The sequence below is a fragment of the Lissotriton vulgaris genome, chromosome 10 (assembly GCF_964263255.1).
Source record: "Lissotriton vulgaris chromosome 10, aLisVul1.2, whole genome shotgun sequence".
In the NCBI taxonomy this organism is placed as follows: domain Eukaryota; kingdom Metazoa; phylum Chordata; class Amphibia; order Caudata; family Salamandridae; genus Lissotriton; species Lissotriton vulgaris.
The window spans coordinates 365,130,279-365,151,739 of record NC_141698.1 but is presented as its reverse complement, the minus strand read 5'-3'; the positions used below and the strand labels follow the sequence as shown (position 1 = coordinate 365,151,739).

General features: G+C 47.9%; 1 protein-coding gene across 4 annotated transcripts in view; it reads left to right on the top strand.

The window, feature by feature from the left end:
- Positions 1 to 16,840, top strand: part of PIGQ (phosphatidylinositol glycan anchor biosynthesis class Q) — a 223,747-nt gene extending 206,907 nt beyond the window's left edge. For all 4 annotated transcript variants that reach the window (XM_086941161.1, XM_086941158.1, XM_086941159.1 and 1 more), the window contains one exon: positions 15,273 to 16,840. In XM_086941161.1, the coding sequence (XP_086797287.1) occupies positions 15,273 to 15,425 (153 nt within the window). In that variant the 3' untranslated portion in view covers positions 15,426 to 16,840. The remainder of the gene's footprint in view (positions 1 to 15,272) is intronic.
- The last annotated feature ends 4,621 nt before the right edge of the window (positions 16,841 to 21,461 follow it).

Below are 21,461 nucleotides of genomic sequence, written 5' to 3'. Positions count from 1 at the left end.
ACCAGAAATGCAGACCACCATTCTTAATCAGCCAGTTAACACTGACTTCTTGTTTGGCCCAGAAGTTGATGCCACCCTAGAAAAGATAAAAAAGGACACGGAAACTGCAAAATCCATGGGGGTTCTGCAGTCGCAGCAGTTTCGGGGTGGTTCCTTTCGTCACTCCAATAACCGAGGACCGTCAAGGGGCCAAAACACCTAACAAACGCAGTATAATAAGGGAGGTACACAATCCACCTACAATAAAAATCCCAGAGGTGGATATAGAGGAAATAACATCAAGGGCAGAGGAAGAGGAAACAACAACTCCAGATCCTCTGCCAATACCAAACAGTGACGCCTTGTCACTGCCCCCCGACCATCTAACACCTGTCGGGGGGAGACTACAACAGTTCCTGTCTGTATGGAAATCCATCACCACAGACAGGTGGGTAAGAGATATTGTACAGTACGGGTATTGTCTAGAGCTTACAGCCACTCCGCCCAACATACCGCCAAGACACCGTCCTATGTCCGCAGAGCACTTCCACTTATTGCAGCAAGAGGTCGTCAGTATGCTGCAAAAAGGAGCCATAGAGCTCGTGCCTCTAGCGGAACAAGAGTCAGAGTCAGAGTCAAAAATACTTTATTCGATTAGTTAAAATCATAAAAGTATACTACATAGACACATATAAATGCATATAGGGTATATAAAACATGTACAGAAATATAACATTGGGGGTATCAATTCATTCATATTTCAACAACATGGTTCAGTGATGTAGTGTACGTTTAAAAATTATTTAAAAGGCAGTAGAAACATTAAAGGAACAATTACTGAGGGAAAAAACGGGGACGGGTGTCGCGTTTAGATTTTCCAATTAACTTTTTACTTGTGCTTTTTAAGGTAAATCTAACGCCTCGATACATTCTCACAATATATTCTATAAATAATTCATTCATTGGCAATTCATCTAGCGGAACAAGGGTCGGGGTGTACTCTCTGTACTTCTTAATTCCAAAAAGGGCGGGTCTCTCAGGCCCATACTCGACCTAAGACCTCAGAACCAATACATTCTGTCGGAGCATTTTCACATGCTCACCTTACAGCAAGTCCTACCGCTTTTAAGTCAGGGAGATTTCCTCGCAACACTGGATCTCAAAGATGCGTACTTCCACATACCCATACACCCTTCACACAGAAAGTATCTCAGGTTCACCATTCAGGATCAACACTACCAGTTCAAAGTCCTCCCCTTCGGAGTGACGACGGCGCCCAGAGTATTCACCAAGTGTCTGGCGACAGTGGCGGCACACCTCAGGAGACAGCACATACAAGTCTACCCTTATCTGGACTTATTCAAGCAAAGTCAGCCCAGCTGTGTGCCAGCCACATGTCCCACACCATTCACCTCCTTCACGATCTGGGATTCTCACTGAATTACCCAAAGTCACATATTCAACCCGCCCACGTACGGCAGTACCTGGGTGCGACAATAGACACTCTGGCAGCCACAGCTCAGCCAAATTCAGTGAGGATAAACAGCATGCAATTGCTGATACAAAAATTCAGACCTCAACGCTCCCTTCAGGCGCGAGTGTTCATGCAGTTGATAGGCATGATGGCCTCCTGCATCTTCATAGTCCCGTACGTGAGACTACATATGCGCCCGCTTCAGGAGTGCTTGGCATGTCAGTGGAACCAGGCTCAAGGGCAGTTGAAAGACCTAGTGTTGGTGAGCGGTCGGGCATACAACTCTCTGCATTGGTGGAATCCACAAAACCTTTGCAAGGGCCGACCGTTCCAAGAGCCTGTACCACAGATAATACTGACAACGGACGCGTCTCTCCAGGGATGCGGAGCTCATGTACTCCATTACACAGTGCAGGGACTATGGACGACACAGCAGAAGAAGATGCACATCAACCTTCTAGAGCTGATGGCAATCTTCATGGCGATGAAAGCTTTCAAGGTACATCTGTGCAACAAAGTTGTGTTGATCCGGACGGACAACATGACTGCCATGTACTACATACAGAAGCAGGGAGGAACACACTCTCCACAGTTGTCTCACCTGGCTCAGAGCATTTGGAAGTGGGCCATTCAGAGGAACATGTTCCTCATGGCGGAACACATCCCGGGCAAGGACAACCAGATGGCGGACCTGCTCAGCAGGCACAGCCACCAGATGCAGGAGTGGGAGTTACATCCATCAGTACTCCAGCCGTACTTCCAGCAATGGGGTCATCCACAGATAGACCTGTTCGCCACAAGGGAAAACGCAAAATGCCAAAACTTCGCAAGCAGGTTCCCACACCCACAGTCGCAAGGCAATGCGATATGGATGAACTGGTCAGGCAAATTTGCGTACGCTTTTCCCCCAGCACCTTTGATACCGCTGGTGGCATGCAAACTACGGCAACACTCTATGACCCTCATCCTGGTTGCTCCAATGTGGGCACACCAACCATGGTACACCACGTTTCTGGAACTATCCGTGGTACCGCATCAACGGCTGCGCCTCACACCCAGGCTTTTGACGCAGAGCCATGGAGACATTCAGCATCCAGATCCGCAACAGCTCAACCTGGCGATCTGGCTCCTGAAGTCCTAGAATTTGGCTACCTCAACTTGCCGCCGGAATGTATGAATATCATCAAGGAGGCAAGACGGCCCACAACCAGAGCATGCTATGCGGCTAAATGGAAAAGGTTTGTCATATATTGTATCAACAATGACATTAACCCACTGGATGCATCTATTCAAAACATCATCTGTTATTTGTTGCATTTATACAGATGTAATCTAGCGTACAGTTCCATTCGCATACATTTATCCTCCAAAGCAGCCTATCTTCACAACATGCAGCACCTCTCCTTATTCAGAGTGCCTGCCATTAAAGCTTTTCTGGAGGGACTTAAAAGAGTGATCCCTCCCAGACACCCACCGTCACCAGTCTGGAACCTGAATGTAGTCCTCACCAGGCTAATGGGACCACCTTTTGAACCTCTACACTCTTGTGAGCTTCAATTTCTGACTTGGAAAGTTGCTTTCCTAGTGGCCATTACCTCACTGAGGAGAGTTAGTGAACGCCAGGCACTCACCATCCAAGAGCCATTCATCAAGGTCCACGCAAATAGGGTGGTATTACGCACCAATCCTACATTTATGCCTAAAGTGATTTCGCAGTTTCACATGAACCAGACCATAGAACTGCCAGTTTTCTTTCCCAATCCGGAAAATGTCGCAGAGAGATCCCTACACACGTTGGATGTCAAAAGGGCTCTAATGTACTATATAGACAGAACGAAGGATTTCAGAAAAACAAAACAGCTTTTCGTTGCCTTTTCTCCACAACACAAAGGCAACCCTATTTCCAAAGCAGGGATAGCCAGATGGATCGTTAAATGTATACAGATTTGCTATGCTAAGGCTAAACGCACACTAACCATTCCACCACGAGCACACTCCACACGTAAGTTAGGAGCGTCCATGGCTTTCCTGGGGAATATTCCTTTAGAAGAGATATGTAAGGCAGCCACTTGGTCCACCACACATACATTTACGAAACACTACTGCGTAGATGTGCATTCTAAACAGCAGGCAGCTGTAGGACAGGCTGTTCTCAAAACTCTTTTTCAGACTGCTGCAGCTGGCACGGGCCGTCGCCGCTAACAGGGGGGACTGCTATGCAATCTATGCACAGATATGAATTCAGCAGCCAACATACCTCGAACCGAATATGCTACTTACCAGTATGCATCTGTTCTTGGCATGTAGGGCTGCTGACATTCATATCGCCCACTCTCCTCCCCGGCGCTTGTAGCAGCTGTAGCATTCAGAATTACTATCTAGCATGGACATCGCTCACTGTATTGCACTCCATCTCTGCCACAATGGCGAAAAACAATCTGAGGATGGAGAGGATGCCCATGCACACTGTAGTCCAGGGGAGGAGCCACCTATCTCGTGATACTTCGAAGACTCTTCCAGGACAACAATGTGCAATCATCCGGACCCAACACTAGGCGGCGATCTATGCACAGATATGAATGTCAGCAGCCCTACATGCCAAAAACAGATGCATACTGGTAAGTAGCATATTCGTTCCTCTGTACAGTGCTGCCTAACTGTATTCCCATGTGAAACACCCTCCTATGAATTGGTGAATAACAAGCTCTTAAACCATATGAGCCTCCTTGTTTCTTTTTTATGTAATGCTGACTGCATACATCATTTAACTGCCTTAAATTGATACCTGTTGGGAATTGTTGTTTTATATATGCCCTGGACTCATAACATTTTCCACACCTCAGCTACAAAAGAGGAAGAAGTACTAAGAGTATTCTCTGTGTCGATCACCTTCAAACAAAAAGAAAGGTGACCCTGCATCGTCCACAATCCATCTTGTGGCTGTATCTCCCCTTCCACAGCTCTAGAGGATCCAGGATGCAATCAGTCTTCTTGCCCCCGGTGTCGTATCAATGCCCAACGGCTGGAGGAGGTTCTTAGACTCTGGTAAATTGAAATACTCTTTCTAGCCTTTGCCGGTCCAGAGATATTGTTTCTTGAATTTATGGTTGGTACTTAGCACCACAATGTCTGGGCTTTAATCAATGGACTTTAAAAAAAGTAATTGTGGCAGACTGATATCTGGATATCAACTTCTAGTGGAAAAAGCACTATTATACCAACCTAGTGAGTACTAATTCACTAATCCATCTGGGCTAATCAAAACCAGGAAACCCGTTGGGGCCTAAACTGGTAGTTCGATTCAAGTGACTAGGATTATTTCCCTAAGTGGGCTTTGATGATCAGATACTAGGTACCAAGGTTATCCACACCAGGACACCATACACTCTTTGTTGGCTTGAATCAGCCGTGATGGTGAAGGTTTGGGATGTTGGCATGGCATGGCTTTGTATTTCTTTGTGGTGATCTTTAGGCCCACTTGCTGTGCATAGATGTTGAGGCAAGACACCTTTTTCTGGCTATGCTGGTGTGTCTAAGAGAGTAAGGCTAGGTCATCTGCATAGTCCAGGTCCTTCATTGTAGAGACTAAGGTTCATCTGGTGGTTCTGCTTGGTCTTCATTTGTGAGGTTGAAGAGCAAGGCTGACCTAACACATTCCTGTCTCATACCAGTCTTGACTTCGAAGCTATACTGACTAGCTCCCACCTTGCAGGTAAAATTATAATAGATGCTCTTGTTGTGGAGAACTACCTGCTGCGGTATGCAGTATTCTCAGTATACGCCAGAAGCTGTCACAGTGAATACTGTCAAAGGCTTTCTAAAAATAAAATAATTTGATGTATGGTATGTCTCTACCACTCTAGGCACTGTTCTATGATGTTGCGTAGAGTAAGGATCTATCAGCACACACTCTGCCCTTGCGGAACACAGCCTATTCTTTTTTTTAGCTGCTTGTGTCCACTGCATAAGATATGTGCTGTATAATGATTTTTGCTAGGATTTTACTCTGGATTGACAGACTGGTGATTCTGTGCCAGTTGTTGGAGCTTGTTAGTGCTCCCTTCTTTGGAATCTTGACAATGATGCCTTGCTTCCAGTCATCTGGTACTTTCCCCGCCCCCTCAGAAATCGGTGTAAACTGTAGTGGGAGGATCTTGGTTGGTGTTTCAGTGTCTGGCTTGAACATGTCTGTGTGATCGTGGGCGGTCGGCGGACTGGTAAAGCAGGCGCGGAGGCCGGATATAGTGGGCGATAGTGCTTTATTGAGGGTTTTTGTACAAGGTAATTCGGGGTCGGTATGAGGGTCCGGATCAACAACCCGTAGGGTGGATGCGTCTTTTTCTCTATGGTCCTGGCGGGATGGGGTCCAAGGATCGTCCTCGTTCTTTGGTGTAGCAGCTTTGCAGTGGTCGGAGAACACCTCGGAGGGCAAACAAGAGAAAAAGAGGGAGCCGTTAGCTGTGCTTGGACTCTTGTTCCGGTTCCTTCACCGTTAACCCGGGAGTGCGTGGAAAGGAAGGGGGTAGTGATGGCGGTATAGGTGGGGAAGGGCTTAAGGGAAGGGAAGAAACAGAAGTGCTCCGGGAGGTGGGGGAGAGGGGTGCTCTATTATACAGTGGACAGTGCGTATTTACAACCTAACTAGTGCTTACTGGTGACGTGCCTAGGATAGCGGGAACAATTTACACTGGGAGGGGTTTCTAACTATATACACAGGCACAAGGGAGCAACTGGTACTCACGCGCTCCGCCGTAACTCTCGTCCGAGTTACGGCCGCTCTCCAGCCTCCTCCGTGGGACTCCACCACTCTTCGGACCACTCCTCGCGTTCTCCGATCCCGTCTTCTCCGTCCGTCACCGGTCCAGCCGAAGTCTCCTGCCACAATCCTTCGACAACCCTCGTGTATTCCTTTCCGGCTTTTCTATATCCGTCCGTCTGAGGAGAGGTGGGACTTCCGGGTTCTCGGGGTATTCCTTCCGGTCCGGCCGAGCGTCTGATTGGTTCCTGCAAGGGAGAGAGGGGCGGGACGCCTGTCGTCAGGGACGCTGTTGTTGGGGAGTCTACGTGTCTGCCTGATCGGGATATGGTGCGAGGGGGTAACGGAGGGGATATACCGTCTCGGATATGGCGATCTTGGGGACCGAGATCACAGTCTGCCTTCAGGTTATCTTGGCCAGGAGCTTTTCCATTCTTCAGAAATCGGATGTGTTGGGGTGTTCACATCCAAGTCTGTCTCTGCTTCTTGGATTTCTGCCACACTTGTTGGTACTGGTCTGTCCAAGACTTCTTTGAAGTGCTCGGCCCAGCTTCCTTCCTAATCTTTCTCTGTTGTGAGTAGTCTGCATTGCTTGTCTATGATAGGGAGGGTGTATGTTGCACAGGATTTACCACAGACTATCTTCATAATCCTGAAGACCTTCCCCTGTTCTCTTCTACTGGATGCCTCCTCTGCTTTGCTGGCAAGGTTATCTAGTTATGCCCAGTTGTCTGCGCTTGTCATTCTTTTGATGGCTCTGTACATCTGCAGTACCACCTGGAACATAAACTCTTCTCTGACCGTGCACCAGCCCATGTGGCTAAGTCCTCAGTCATTAACCTCTTCCATGCTCATGACGAGCTGAGCTCATCATGAGCCACAGTGCTCTGGTGCTCTCGTGACGAGCTCAGCTCGTCATGGCCCGTGGAACGCTCACACGCGGGGATAATACCCCCGCTGTGCTGAACGTTCCACGGAGCCAATTCACCTGTGACGAGCTGAGCTCGTCATGAGCACAGGAGCACTGTAGCTCATGACGAGTTCAGCTCGACATGAGCATGCGGGCGCTGTGCGCGCCCACCCAGCACAGCGGGGGAATAACCCCCGCAGCGAAGGTGTTAAACTAGAGGCCCAATAGAAGCTCATCAGCCTTCTGTTCGATGCAAAGAAATTGTTCACTCCCTTCAATGATGGAGTCCTTCAGCATTCAAAGACAGTCACCAAATCACAAGTGCCATCCAAGCTAAACTACAGAGACCTACTGCCTTCTTCAGCTGCCAATGGGTGTCCAGTCTTTCAAGGCCATGGGATCATTCCCTCGCCTTCCTCCAGGTAATGACAATGGACTCATTTCACAGTGAAAAACAAGCATTCTAACTGGCTTAAACTAAGACTTGATAATGAAATTAAATTAAATGAAATACCAGTATTTGTAAAGCGCACAGCTACCTCCAAAGTGGTGTCCCGGCTCTGGGGGCCCTCGGGAAGATTAAGTGAGCTATTGTCCAGAGTCACATGTGCTGGGCGGACCTTGCCACAAACAGCAAAGTCTGTCCAGATTTCCCTTGCTTCAGCAGCAAAAACCCTCTGGAATGATAGAGAGGAAGACCTGGACAGACAAGCCCCATAAGCTGCCATTATGTGGCTCAAAACATGATACTGTGCCTTTAAGAGAACTTTCCAGAACTTCACAGTATCCCAGAATGCACTGCAGGTCCCTTTTACTTTCAGTTCCTTTTTCTGGCTCCTGCCAGCAGGACCCTGGAGCATTGAGCTCTCCCTTTTTAAGGGTTTATTGGTGATTTTACACTTTTGTTCAAGTCTTTGAGTGCTTTTCTAAAGTACTTTGGAGCTCTTCTTCTTGTTAATCCTTTGGTGCACTCTTTGATTGTCAATATGCCTGCATTATTTGACAAATGTCCAGAGTGCTCCAGGAAGAAGGCCAAATCGGATCCTCATGAGGTGTGTATCCTCTGCCTTTCCTCTTCCCATGTCCCAGAGTAGTGTGTCATTTGTCAAGGCTTCTCTGGCAGGATCCTGAAGGATAGAAAGATCAGGCTTCAGGGCCTTGAGGAAAGAAGGCTGAAGGCGCAAGGTGGGTCTGGAGGGGCTTCCTCTGCCCGTGCTGAGGCCTCTGGGGGGCTCCCCAGGGGCAGGAAGACCAGCAAGCGTCCCCATTCTCCGTCTGGGTCCATTGCACCGACTACGGCATCGAGAGGGAGGACTGCAGTCTGTTCCCCGTCTCCCCAGGGCTCTGGGTCAAAGCGACGTCTACGCTCTACGTCGAGGGAACTGAACAGACCACCGTCGAGGTCTCCTGTGACGATTTCGTTGTCGGAGTCGACGTCGAGTGATGGACGTCGAGAGGCTCGGCGTCGGCGCTCGGCGTCGACGAAAAGGAGAAGGTCGTCGTCAAGGGGATCCTCTACGTCGAGGTGAAGATCGCCGTCGACGCGAAGGAGGTCGCCATCGAGGCGAAGGCATTCGCCGTCGAGGGAGAGACGGTCGACGTCGAGGAGAAGACGCTCGCCATCCGGTCACCGTTCTTCGACGCCGAAGAGAAGTTGAAGGATGTCTGGCGCCAGGAGTCACTCTAGCAGGGGCCAGATACCTATGGGAAGTTCGCCAACGTCCCAGGCTGGAAAGGAAGGCGGATCACAGGGTTCAGTGTACTCCATGGTGTATACCCCGCCGCAGAGGCCGGTTACGCCCCCGCCTCCATTACCGAGGGGGCTCCCTCCGCAGGCCCCTACTCCTCCTCCGCTACCACCACTTCCACCGCGTCCTCAATCTCTACCTCAACCTCAGCTGCCAGCAGACAAGCCGCCTCTGATCCCTCCGAGGTCGGTCTCACTGCCCCGATATCCGACTCCTCTCAAAGGGACCCCTCAGCCGAGGGCCCCGGCCAAACCAAAGTCGCCTGCCCCTGTGGAACCGGCGGATCGACCAAAGCCAAGGAGGTCAGGATCACGCTCCGGACGGAGGGGGAGATCGAGGAGTCGGCGTAGATCCTCCACCAGGTCAAAACGGCGCCATAGGAGGCGCGGATCGCGGTCCCTCACGGACTCGACCTGGACCTATTCACCGACCTTGTCGAAATCCCCGGGGACAAGGGTGTCTCCGGTGGACGACATCAGCACGTTCCAAGATGTTCTCCTGAGGGGGGCAGCGAAATTGGGAATCACGGTGACGGCTCCAACACCCACGACGTCCGTGATATTTGAGACGCTTCACAAGAAGCATTTGTCTCGCCCTTTGCTACCGCTAGTACCTGGGTTGGTAGAGCCCGTGCAGGAGCTGTTCCTCACGCCAGCAGTGGCGAAGGCCGCTCCCTCCCAACTTCTGAAGAAGTACAGGGCCCTGGATTCGGACCCGGCTTTTCTACGGATAGACCCGGTTCCGGACTCTGTTATAGTGACGGCGGCCAGGAAGCTTCATTCTACCTCCCCGTCTTCAACCGTACCGCCTGATGAGGAGAGCCGATGAATCGACTCAGCTGGCAGGAAGGCTTGTGGGAAGGCATCCACGGCCATGAAGGCGTCCAGCGATGCGGCTTTGCTAGGGCGGTATGACCGTGCCCTGTGGGAATCTCTTCAACAGTTCACGGAACTCCTGCCATGAGATAAGAGGGAGGACTCCAGGAGATCCCCAAGGAGGGGATGCTGGTTTCGCACCAGGTCATCAGCGCGGCTGCGGATGTCTCTCTTTTGGCTGCCCATGGGTTCTGTCATGGGATCAACTAGCGGCGCCATGCTTGGCTCCGGCTCACATCACTTAAGCCGGCGGCCCAGCAGCGGGTGGCCAATCTGCCCTTCTCGGGGGAAACCCTGTTCGGCAAGCATGCCGACGATGAGATGGCCCGCATAAAGGCAGAGGCAGAGACCCTGACCGCTGTGGGCTTGGAGAAGCCCAAAGAAAAGAAGGCCTACCGCCCGTTCCAGAGACGGTTCGGTGCACAGGGCAGTGGGCGAGGACAGACTTCGGGATAGCAGCAGCAACAACAGCAGCAGTTCCGGAGACCCTTCCAGAAGCGCCAGTAGGGTAGAGGGGGCCAGCAGTCCTCTACAGCAAACAAGGGCCCGGCTGGGTCTCGACCCTGAGCGGTTACTTCCCCCACATCCGTTACCCGCTCCGGTGGGGGGAAGCGTTCAATTTTTTCTGGCAGAGTGGAGAAAAATTACTCAGGACAAGTGGGTGCTGAATATTGTTTGCAATGGATACAGTCTTCGGTTCACCAGCCCGCCTCCATCAATTCCTCCGGCAAGCTCGCAGTTTCAGCTGCGCGAGCTCCAGGCGGAGGCCAATATCCTGTTAAGGAAAAGGGCGATAGAAGACGTGCCTCTGTCTCAAAAAGGAAGATGTCTGTACTCCCGGTTCCTCCTGGTTCGCAAGAAGGACAAGAACGAGTTCAGGCCCATTCTGGATTTGCGACAGGCAAACCAGTTGATTCGCATAGAGAAGTTTCGCATGCTGTCGTTGCATCAGATTTATCCTCAGTTGCAACAGGGAGACTGGCTATGTGCTATAGACCTACAAGATGCGTGCTTCCATGTGCCCATTGCACACAAACACAGGAAGTTCCTCCGATTCCAAGTCGGCGCCAATCATTATCAGTACACAGTACTGCCATTCGGACTGAAGTCTGCTCCCAGAACATTCTCGAAGTGCATGGCAGTGGTAGCAGTACACCTAAGGAAGAACAAGGTGTTTGTCTACCCGTACCTGGACGATTGGTTGATCAAGGCCTCCTCCTTCTCGGAAGCTCAAGCACACTTCCAGAAGACGTGCGTTCTCTTGAACAAGCTGCGGTTGCACATCAAAATGTCCAAGTCTGTCCCGACTCCGGTCCAGTGCATTCAGTACTTGGGAGCCACCATCAATACGCTGTCAGCAAGCGGGTCGCCTTCGGAGGAGCGTCGATTATCACTCCTTCGGAAGGCTCAGGCTCTTATGACCACTCCCATCTACAACAGTGAGGACAGTGTCTTCTCTACTGGGATTGATGGCCTCTTGCATCTTCCTAATGCCACACGCACGACTGCACATGAGACCGTTGCAGGAGTGCTTGGAGGTTCAGTGGGATCAGAGGAAAGGGTCTTGGGACGACAAGATACGACTGTCTCTGATTTCTCTTCAGTCTCTGAAGTGGTGGTGTTCAGCGGAGAATCTCCTCAGAGGGGTTCCCTTCCACAAGGACATTCCCACTCAGACTATCGTGACGGATGCTTCTCTCCACGGCTGGGGGCACATTCCGGAGACTTAAAGATTCAAGGAACGTGGTCCCCGACGGAGTCCACGTATCACATCAATTTCCTGGAACTCAGAGCTGTTCACTTGGCACTGAAGGCCTTTCATCCGTCCTTCCAGACCAACTCTCTGCTTGTACAGATGGACAATACGACCACGATGTATTACCTCAACAAGCAGGGGGGCTCGAGATCACGCACTCTGTCGCAGGAGGCGCAGGCGATCTGGCGATGGCTTCTGGCCAGAGGACTGACGATAACGGCAACCCATCTACCAGGTGTACATAATGTTCAGGCGGACACACTGAGCAGACTGATTCAGGAAAACCACGAATGGGTTATAAACGACGAAGTACTAGGAGAAGTCTTCACAAGGTGGGGGACTCCAGACATAATTCTGTTCGCCACCGCCGAAAACAGCAAATGCCGAGACTTCGCCTCCAGGTACTACCAGCAGGGGACGCTGGGGAATGCGCTATGGATCAACTGGTCGAACAGCTTTCTGTACGCTTTTCCATCCATTCCCCTGATTCCAGCGGTGCTCATCAAGCTGTCCCAGTCCAGGGCGCGAATGATCCTGATTGCCCCGGAATGGCCCAGGCAGTGGTGGTTCACGGACCTGCTTCACCGATCTCTCCTTCCTCACATACGGCTGCCGTGCAGGCCGGACCTTCTCACGAAGTTCGGGGGGCAGATGTTGCACCCCAACCTCTCGTCTTTGAGTTTGGCGGCATGACTCGTGAGATAGTGCAATATGGCCATTTGAATCTACCAGAAGATTGTATGAACATACTGCAGGAGGCTAAGCGACCTTCCACTAGGACTTCCTATGCTTACAAGTGGAAGAGATTCTGCATCTGCTGCAAGTCCAAGAACTATGACCCTACGACGTGTAAGGAGGATGTCATCCTTCCTTATCTTCTGCATTTGGCGCAGACTGGCCTTAATTTCCATTCCATTAAGGTCCATCTCGCTTCATTGACTGCCTACAGGAAATGCCCTTCACAGACTTCCTTCTTCCAGATCCCTGTGATCAAAGATTTTTTTGGAAGGCTTGAAGAAAGTATTCCCTCCTGTCCGGCTTCCTTCGCCTTCATGGGAATTAAATGTGGTGCTGTCCAGATTGAAGAAGGAGACTTTTGAAACTATTCATAAGGCTTCGTTGCAGCACCAATCCTGGAAGGCGGCGTTCCTCGTGACCATCAAATCGGCCCACAGGGTGAGTGAAATTTAGGCGCTGTGTTGCCAAGAACCTTATACTGCATTTCATGCTGCTACGGTTGTTATGCGTACTCACCATAAATTTCTTCCCAAGGTTATTTCTGATTTTCATGTCAACCAGACCATAACTTTGCCTACTTTTTTCAGAATCCTTCTTCTCCTCCAGTGGAAAGGTCACTGCATTCCCTGGATGTTAGGAGGGTGTTGAAATTTTATCTGGATAAGACCAAGGATATTCGTAGGTCAGACCAATTGTTTATCAATTATGGATCAGTCAGGACGGGTCTTGCTACCTCTAAACAGTCCATCTCTAGTTGGATTGTGTCCTGCATACAACTGTGTTACCAAAAGGCTAATAAGACCTTAGGGGGTAAACCTAAGGCTCATTCAACCAGGGGCAAAGCTGCCACGACGGCTTTGCTCCGTAAAGTTCCAAGTGCAGAAATCTACAGGGCGGCCACTTGGAAGTCGGTCCATACCTTTTCTAAGCATTACTGCCTGGACACTGATGCCTGGGCAGACGCTCAGGTTGGGCAGGCTTCGCTGCGAAATCTGTTCGCACAATAGTGGTGTTATTTCTCGTTTCTCCACCGCCGCTTTGGTGTGGGGATGGGCTTGCCATTCTATTCACTAGATTATGACTATACACCGAGATACCCTACTACAGAAGGAGTAGTTTCTGTCCTGTAACTCCAGTTCTGTAGTAGGGGTATCTCTCTTATAGTCGTAAGCGCCCGCCCTCCTCCCCGGTGGAGAGAGATATTCATGTAAGGAATGCTACAGGTCTGGCGTGTTACTCCTTCAAAAAGAACTGAAAGTAAAAGGGACCAGCAGTGCATTCTGGGATACTGTGAAGTTCTGGAAAGTTCTCTTAAAGGCACAGTAACCTGTTTTGAGCCACATAATGGCAGCCTATGGGGCTTGTCTGTCCAGGTCTTCCTCTCTATCATTCGAGAGGGTTTTTGCTGCTGAAGCAAGGGAAATCTGTACAGACTTGGCTGTTTGTGGATTTTTGGTGGAATTTCTAGTTGAAGTACTGGACAGTGTAGCCTGGTTATATAGGCTGCATTATCTGTCTTTAATTCTCTCTTAAGTGTCTGTGCAGTTCTGCATTTTTCGATACCTTAAGAGATTATTTTTGATTGCTCCGGGGTCCACGCACATGGGCGGGACTATTCACTAGATTATGACTATAACAGAGATACCCCTACTACAGAACTGGAGTTACAGGACTGAAACTACTCCTTCCCTCTTCCCACCACTTCCTATACCCCTTGCTGCTTCGTGTGTTCCATAAAATGTGTGCTTTGTGTTGCTCCTTCCTCCTCCCCCACCTCAATCGAGATCATGCTAGTCTGTTGCATCCCCACCCACACCTGGTTGCTCTCAACCCCTCTCAGCTTCCTTTGTTGCATCCCCCACCCCTTGTGGCCCTGGAAAACAAAATATAGTATTACTTGTTTTTTTGAAGGCCTAGCCGCTGCCATTTGCTTCCTGGCCACTTCATGTTTAGAAAAGATCTTTCACATACTTAAAACATTTTTTTTAAATGTATCTCCCCAAATGGTACTCAACACCTCGGAACAATAAATAAAAATAAAATGCCGCCCGTGTCATTCCTTCTGCATGTGCATGCGTGCGTACATATGCATGCAAGCACAAACAAAATGACATAGTTGCCAGTCATGACGAGTATAGGCTCATATTTGCATTTGCATCATCATGCCTTTTCTTTTTTCGCAATGCTGTGCAGCATCGGCAAAAGGCATTGGCAAAGTCAGTGGGTCAAAAAGGCGAGACCCATTGACTTTGCCAATCCTTGTATGAATAAGGGCCTCGGCAGTCATGATAACCAACTTTTATTTTAGTCATCCTAAACCATTGACAACCTTTTACTGGCATTCTATCAAAGACCATATTATCTATAATGGAATGTGCGTAGTCCATTTGATTTCTTCATGACCCCACCATTGCTTTTATTAGAAAGCGCCTTATTCTTTACTGTTCACAGGTTAGTCTCAAATCGGAATTCGATGCTTAACTAAATATCCCTAGATTCAATCCGTTTTGCTTTTGTGTTCAATGCTAGTTTGTACTCTGGTCTTTTGAGATTCTTTTCCTCTTCTTTTTGTTTAGGGACTATGTCTTAATTTTCTGCTTTCTGGCGGTCCCTCAATAACCACCTTTTTGCTGGCTCTCCTTAATCTTTTGTTTCAACTTATGTTGTGCTCATTTTGGATTATAAGTATCTGACTGCTGTGTGTACTTTGCACCTCCATACTCTTCCAGTCATTGCCCTCTTTTTATTTATTTTTTGTTTGCTTGAGGATGATCCATTAGGAGAAAAAAATGCAAGAAGTTATTGGTGCTGATTGGGAATATTTCTAATTATACGTACAATGTAGACAAAAGCAGGAAAAAAAACTACTGTTACTTTTTATATAGAGGCCTCCTCTTATCATTCTAGAGTAACTAGGATGTAGAGTGCAGGCAACACGACTAAGAATATTAACCCTAAAGTGTACGTGGTCGCATGTGATAGGCGCATCAGATCTTCTGAGCTGATTTTAACTGTCTGTCCTAACTTCCTTTTCAGTTCAACCCTTTGTCATATGGCCATGTGGTGCATACATACAGGCTGCCAACCTACTGTTGCTACCCCAAGGACTCATGGGGCTCCCTATGCAGGAAGCTGTTTGTTGGAGAGCTGATCTACCCGTGGAAGCAGAAGAACGAGAAGCAAGACTAGAAGAATGAGACTGAAAATGTTCTTCCCAGACCAGGATTAACCCTCAACCTGTAGGGCACTGACAACCAATCAAACACCACACTGAAATGCCAAGACTAACTTACTGATTGTGATGTTTGACGCGGTCTCCCTCCTTGAAAAAAAGTATGAATTATTCTTCTAACACCCACAAACAGAATATAGTTGGAACTGCTACTTTGACAGCTCACTGAGGTAATAGGGTGCACCCTGGAATGTTACCCTAAGTTATAAGCAGTACCTTCAGAAGCAATGTCATGTAGCATCAGTCTGTCACAATCTGTTGATGCTGAAAGTGCGCTTTATCTTCCCTGGAGCAGTGTATCAGGCAGACTAGGAAGGAAGCTGCATCAAATACATTCCAGGAGCAAGCGTTGCCTGTAGCGTAGAAAAGCCGCCTCATCAAATGTTTTCCCAGTGCAGTTCTATTTTTTATTAAATAACACAAACTCTCTCTCGCTATATAATTTTTGTGACACTAATCCCAACCACTGTTTAGCCCCATTTTTAACCTGTCAGACTTTTTAAATTATTGTTTTAAAATTAATTTTATTATTTAAACAAATTTTAGAAATGAGATTTTTGGTGCTATGCTTTTAGCTAAAAGCACTTTATGATTTCCTGACCTGAAAGTACTTCTCTCCATATAATGACTATACTATACGTATTTATAAAATATTTATGTAACATTAGCTACTCTACTTGGCTGGTAAAAACACATCTTTGGGAAAAAATATTTCAATCTTTGTTACTTTTCAAAAAGGGCATAGTGATAGTGGCATGTGATGTTGGCACCATTGTGCAAGATTTGTGCTCTCATCTATTGGCCCGTTAAATTGGCAGGAGTGATCAAAGCTACTAGCCCTCTGGTTTTTAGGTCATAACTCAGCATTACTAAACACACAGCGCTGTGATCGTGCCCTGTGAGGCTGATCCCATGGGTCAATTGTAGCAAATGGGGCTATTAGCCAAGACTTAATGGTTGTGCTAAACCGTCTCAGTTGTAATGAACTATAAAGTCATATGAGTGATCTGGGTTCAGGTCTTTTCCAGTGAAGCTTGCTCTCTCTACAGATCTAGTTTCTCAGCACTGCTGTGGGTCATCCCTACATTAATATTGTGGTCCTGGGTAGATTTGTTTTGATGAAAAATCTATGCTGTTCTTTGAAATCAGAGGGCATACATACCACATCCCTCAGATGGAGCAATCTGGGAAAGGTCCTGTACCAAACAGGGCATGTCTATCTCCACCTAAATTGATCGTTGTAGGTACGAAGATGTTCAGAGCAAACTTTGTGTATATTGGATAAAGCAGAACTGGAGTAGCTATGCTGAGCACAAAGTACAGAAATTATTGTTATGTATTTTCCTAATAAAACAAGAAGTTGATATTTTAATAAGACTAACTTTTTTTTAACCGTAAGTCTTTGTCAACACAGATGGTCTCTTTCACGTGAACAAACTGACTGAAAGAAGTATCACTCACCTGCTATAGCACGTTTTAACATTTATTTTTATTGAGTTTATATCAAACTATTAATCACTAGGAATACAGTTTTTATATTTTGTGAAATCTTGAGGAACTGTCTTAAACCAATAGGAAATTGCAAAAAAGTACCCACCCCAACAACATAGCATTCCATAAGATAAATTACATCGCAATTTGTTTTCTCCATTAAAGGCCACATGCTCTTTCCCTTTCTTCAGATCAGTACAGTCAATCTAGAGCTTCTAAACCCTTCAATAAACCACAAGACAGTTATATCAGCAGTGCAGTCACATCTACACATTATTTCTAGGTATATTGGTCATATCCATCAATAAACTTTCATGCACTATACACAATCTGCATGACCAGTTTGGGTTTGTGTACTATTTTTCAACCTCTAGTACAGTATGGGTAAGTTTGTTCATCATTTCCACCCAGATTTCAAGCTTTTGTTGCGTTGCTTTCTCGTCAGTTCTCACCTTCATATGCCGTTTCTCGGCCCAGGCCTATGTGATCAGATCCTGTTGTGGGTGCCAGCGAGGGCCTGGGAGCGAGCCAATATGTGGCAATTCGTCACTTTCCTAATAATAAACCTAATGCAGCAAGTTTGTGCATTTTTCCCCTTTTGTGTGGGTATGATACTAAGGAAACACTGTGTTTGAGGCATACGAGCTGCAGATCGTACACTATGCATTAGATCGCCACCTGGTGTTGGGCTCGGATGATTGCAGATTGTTGTCTTCTTGGAGAAGTCTTTGTAGTCCCGATATAGGTGGCTCCTCCCTTGGACAATACTGCGCATGGGCATCGGCTCCATCCTTAGATTGTTTTTTTCCACCACTGGGTTCGGATTAAAGTTTCTCCGCTCCGGCTAGAAAAACTTTTTTAGCAACTTCGAAACAACTTTCGACGCCATCAACATGATTTCGGTTCATCGACGCGGGCCGCTGGGCCTATCTACGCCGTGTGGCCTACACCACATGGAAAGAACTCCATTCAAAAGTTGCCGGTATGCCGAGCAAGATTTCCGCATAGCGATCATCATGAGGTCTGCAACCTCAGTCTATCGCCGAAACACGACGAGTCGACCTGCACAGCTTGTGCATCCTTCCGATCGAAAAAGACCATCGGGGATCGGAGGGCCCGTCGACGCGAGATGAGGAGATCAGCCCCAGCACCGGAGAATATCTTCGATGACTAGGTTCCGCTCGTTCCGGAAGAGGATTCACCTGATCTCCAGATCATATCGGAGGCAGAGGACTCGGATGACTCTATTCCATCACGTCAACCCGTGAGTACCTATGCCCCTGCACCACATACACTGCCCAAGCCAAAGGCGATGGCCAGCACTCCGCCCAAGGGGCCCAGTCGAGACCAAGAACTTCCTCCTAAAGCCCAGCCTTCGAGCTCGGCTCTAAGGAAAATATCTACGCCTTCAGGTGCTTCGGCACCGAGCAAACCACACGTGCCGATTCCACCACCTCCATCCGCACCGAAGCCAAAAGACCCTTCGGCACCAAAGCCAAAAGATCCTTCGGCACCAAAGCCAAAAGACTCTTTGGCACCGTAAGCAAAAGATCCTTCGGCACCGAAAGCAAAAGATCCTTCGGCAGCGAAAGATCCTTTGGCACCGAAGACTAAAGAGGCACAGGCACCGAAGAAGCTCCGAAGCCGTCGACTCCCAAAACTAGAGCGGAAAAGCCGGCGTCTGACGCCACAAAGCCGATGAGACCTCCTTCCACTCCGAAGACTCCCGCTTAGGTGCCATCACCCGCAAAGCCTGATTCCGAGGTTCCTAAGCCCTCGGAGACGCCTGTCAAGCCGAAAACAACACCTTCGGCATCGAGAACTTTGCCACAAGACGCTGTAACACCTCCAAAGGCAAAACGCCAAAAACATCCTCTGTCGGAACCGAAAAAATCGACGCCGAAGAAGGTTGTAGAGGAAGAAGAACTGTTCAGACCAGATCCTAAACAAAAGAGGATCTTCATAAACTCAAAAACTGGACATGTAGGTGCTATACCTCATTAAAAGAGACCAGCAGAAACACCACCTGCACCTGTGGTTCCTGCCAAAAAGAAGGACTGTGCAAATTCGCCTATGCACCCTCCCTCTCCTGTATCTCCTTCCTCTCCTGTCCCTCCTTACATATCACCTCGAATCTCTCCTGTCCCCTCTCTTGCATCATCACATTCACCACAAACTGATGAGGAATATGACTTAGTTGGTGGAGAGGATCCACATGCAGACCCAAAAACATCCTTTAGATGAGGATATCTATACTTTTCCACCACATTATGTGCCTGATGTCCCTGATCCACAGTTATACCCATCAAAGCCTTCTCCTCCAGAAGACAGCATTGATTTTAATCACCTCTTACACAGAGCTGCTCTCTACCACAATGTTACAATGTATTCCGATGACATTGAGGAGGATTTTCTGTTGGATACATTTGAGCCATCACACAGATCTACTCAAATTCTTCCCATGATCGAAGGAGTTATTAAGCATGCTCCAGAAATATTCAAAGATCCTGTACGCACTAGGGTACTGAATCCAAGAATAGAAAAGAAATATAGGCCTGCACCCTTTGATCCGACCTATATTAAAGGACATCCTCCACTAGACTCTTTAGTGATTTCCAATGCAAGAAAAAGAGCATATTCACAGACTTCTAGTGAAAAGCCCCCACCTGACAAGGAATCCAAAGTTATTGATGCGTCAGGTAAAAGAATAGCTGCGCAAGCTACAAATATATGGCGCATTGCGAATACACAAGCCCTTTTCTCACGTTATGACAGGGCTCATTACGACCAATTAGAGACACTACTACAGCACCTTCCAGATCAATACAAAGATCAGGCAACAGAGCTCATACAAGGAGGCAAATTAATTTCAAATGCCTCGATAAAATGTGCACTAGATGTCGCAGACATAGCAGCTAGAGCTGTAAATACTAGTGTCATACTCAGAAGACCTGCGTGGTTGCGCATTTCAGGGTTCAAACAAGAAGTGCAAACCACAATTTTGAACCAGCCTTTTAACCAAAACCAATTATTTGGCCCAGAAGTAGACACTACACTGGAGAAAATGAAAAAAGACACAGACACTGCAAAGTCAATGGGATCTCTACAGTCCACACAGACTAGAGGTTCTGTTTGTCGCTCCTTTTATAGAGGAGGCTCCAAATAGACTGGAGAAGATTCAACAACATCTTTCAAAACGCAAACAGAAACATCCTCTAACAAAGGGTATTTTAGAGGAGGATACAGAGGCAATAATAAGGGAAGAGGTCGCGGTAACAACCGCAATCACTCCTCCTCCACAACTAAACAGTGACTTCCCTCTGCTCCCCCAACAGCATTCCACTCCTGTGGGGGGGGGGCAGATTAACACAGTTCCTGCCTGTCTGGAACTCCATCACAACAGACAGGTGGGTGAGACAGATTATCCAACATGGCTACTGCCTAGAACTTACAGCAACCCCCCCAAACATACCACCCAGGCAGCGTCCTATGTCTACAGATCACCTGACTCTGCTTCAACAAGAAGTTCTAGCACTTCTACAAAAAGATGCTATTCAACTAGTCCCATTAGAAGAACAAGGGACAGGGGTTTACTCGCTGTATTTTCTAATTCCCAAAAAGGACGGGACACTGAGACCAATTCTCGACCTCAGGCCCCTCAACCATTACATACAATCAGATCATTTTCATATGATTACTCTGCAACAAGTGCTCCCACTATTGCAACAAGGTGATTTCCTTTCAAAGCTTGACCTGAAGGACGCCTATTTTCACATCCCAATTCATCCTGCTCACAGGAAGTACCTACGGTTTGTAATACAAGGACAGCACTATCAGTTCAAAGTCCTTCCGTTTGGTGTCACAACAGCTCCACAGGTGTTCACAAAGTGCTTATCAGTAGTAGCAGCACATCTCAGAAGACAACAGATACATGTCTTCCCTTACCTGGACGATTGGCTCATAACAGCTAAATCATTCCACCAATGTGTACAACACACTCAGCAAACAATTCAACTGTTGCACAAGTCGCACCTAGAGCCTTCGCACGTGCATCAGTATCTAGGAGCTACCATAAACACATCTACAGCTCTAGCGTATCCCAGTCCAGCCAGGATACAGAGCATTTAAGCCTTAGTCTCCACTTTTCAACACCAACAGTCTCTCCAAGCAAGAGTGTTCATGAGATTATTAGGCATGATGGCATCTTGCATCTTCATAGTTTCACATGCAAGACTGCAAATGCGTCCATTGCAAGAATGTCTGGCACAACAGTGGAATCAGGCTCAAGGTCAGCTCACAGACCTGGTGTTGGTAGACAGCCGTACGCATCGGTCTCTGCAATGCTGGAACACCAAAAACTTGACAAGAGGACGGCCGTTCCTCGAGCCTGTTCCACAAATAGTGCTCACAACAGACTCATCCCTCACAGGATGGGGAGCCCATCTCTTACACCAAACTACTCAAGGTTGATGGAACAACCAACAAAAGCTGTTCCATATGTA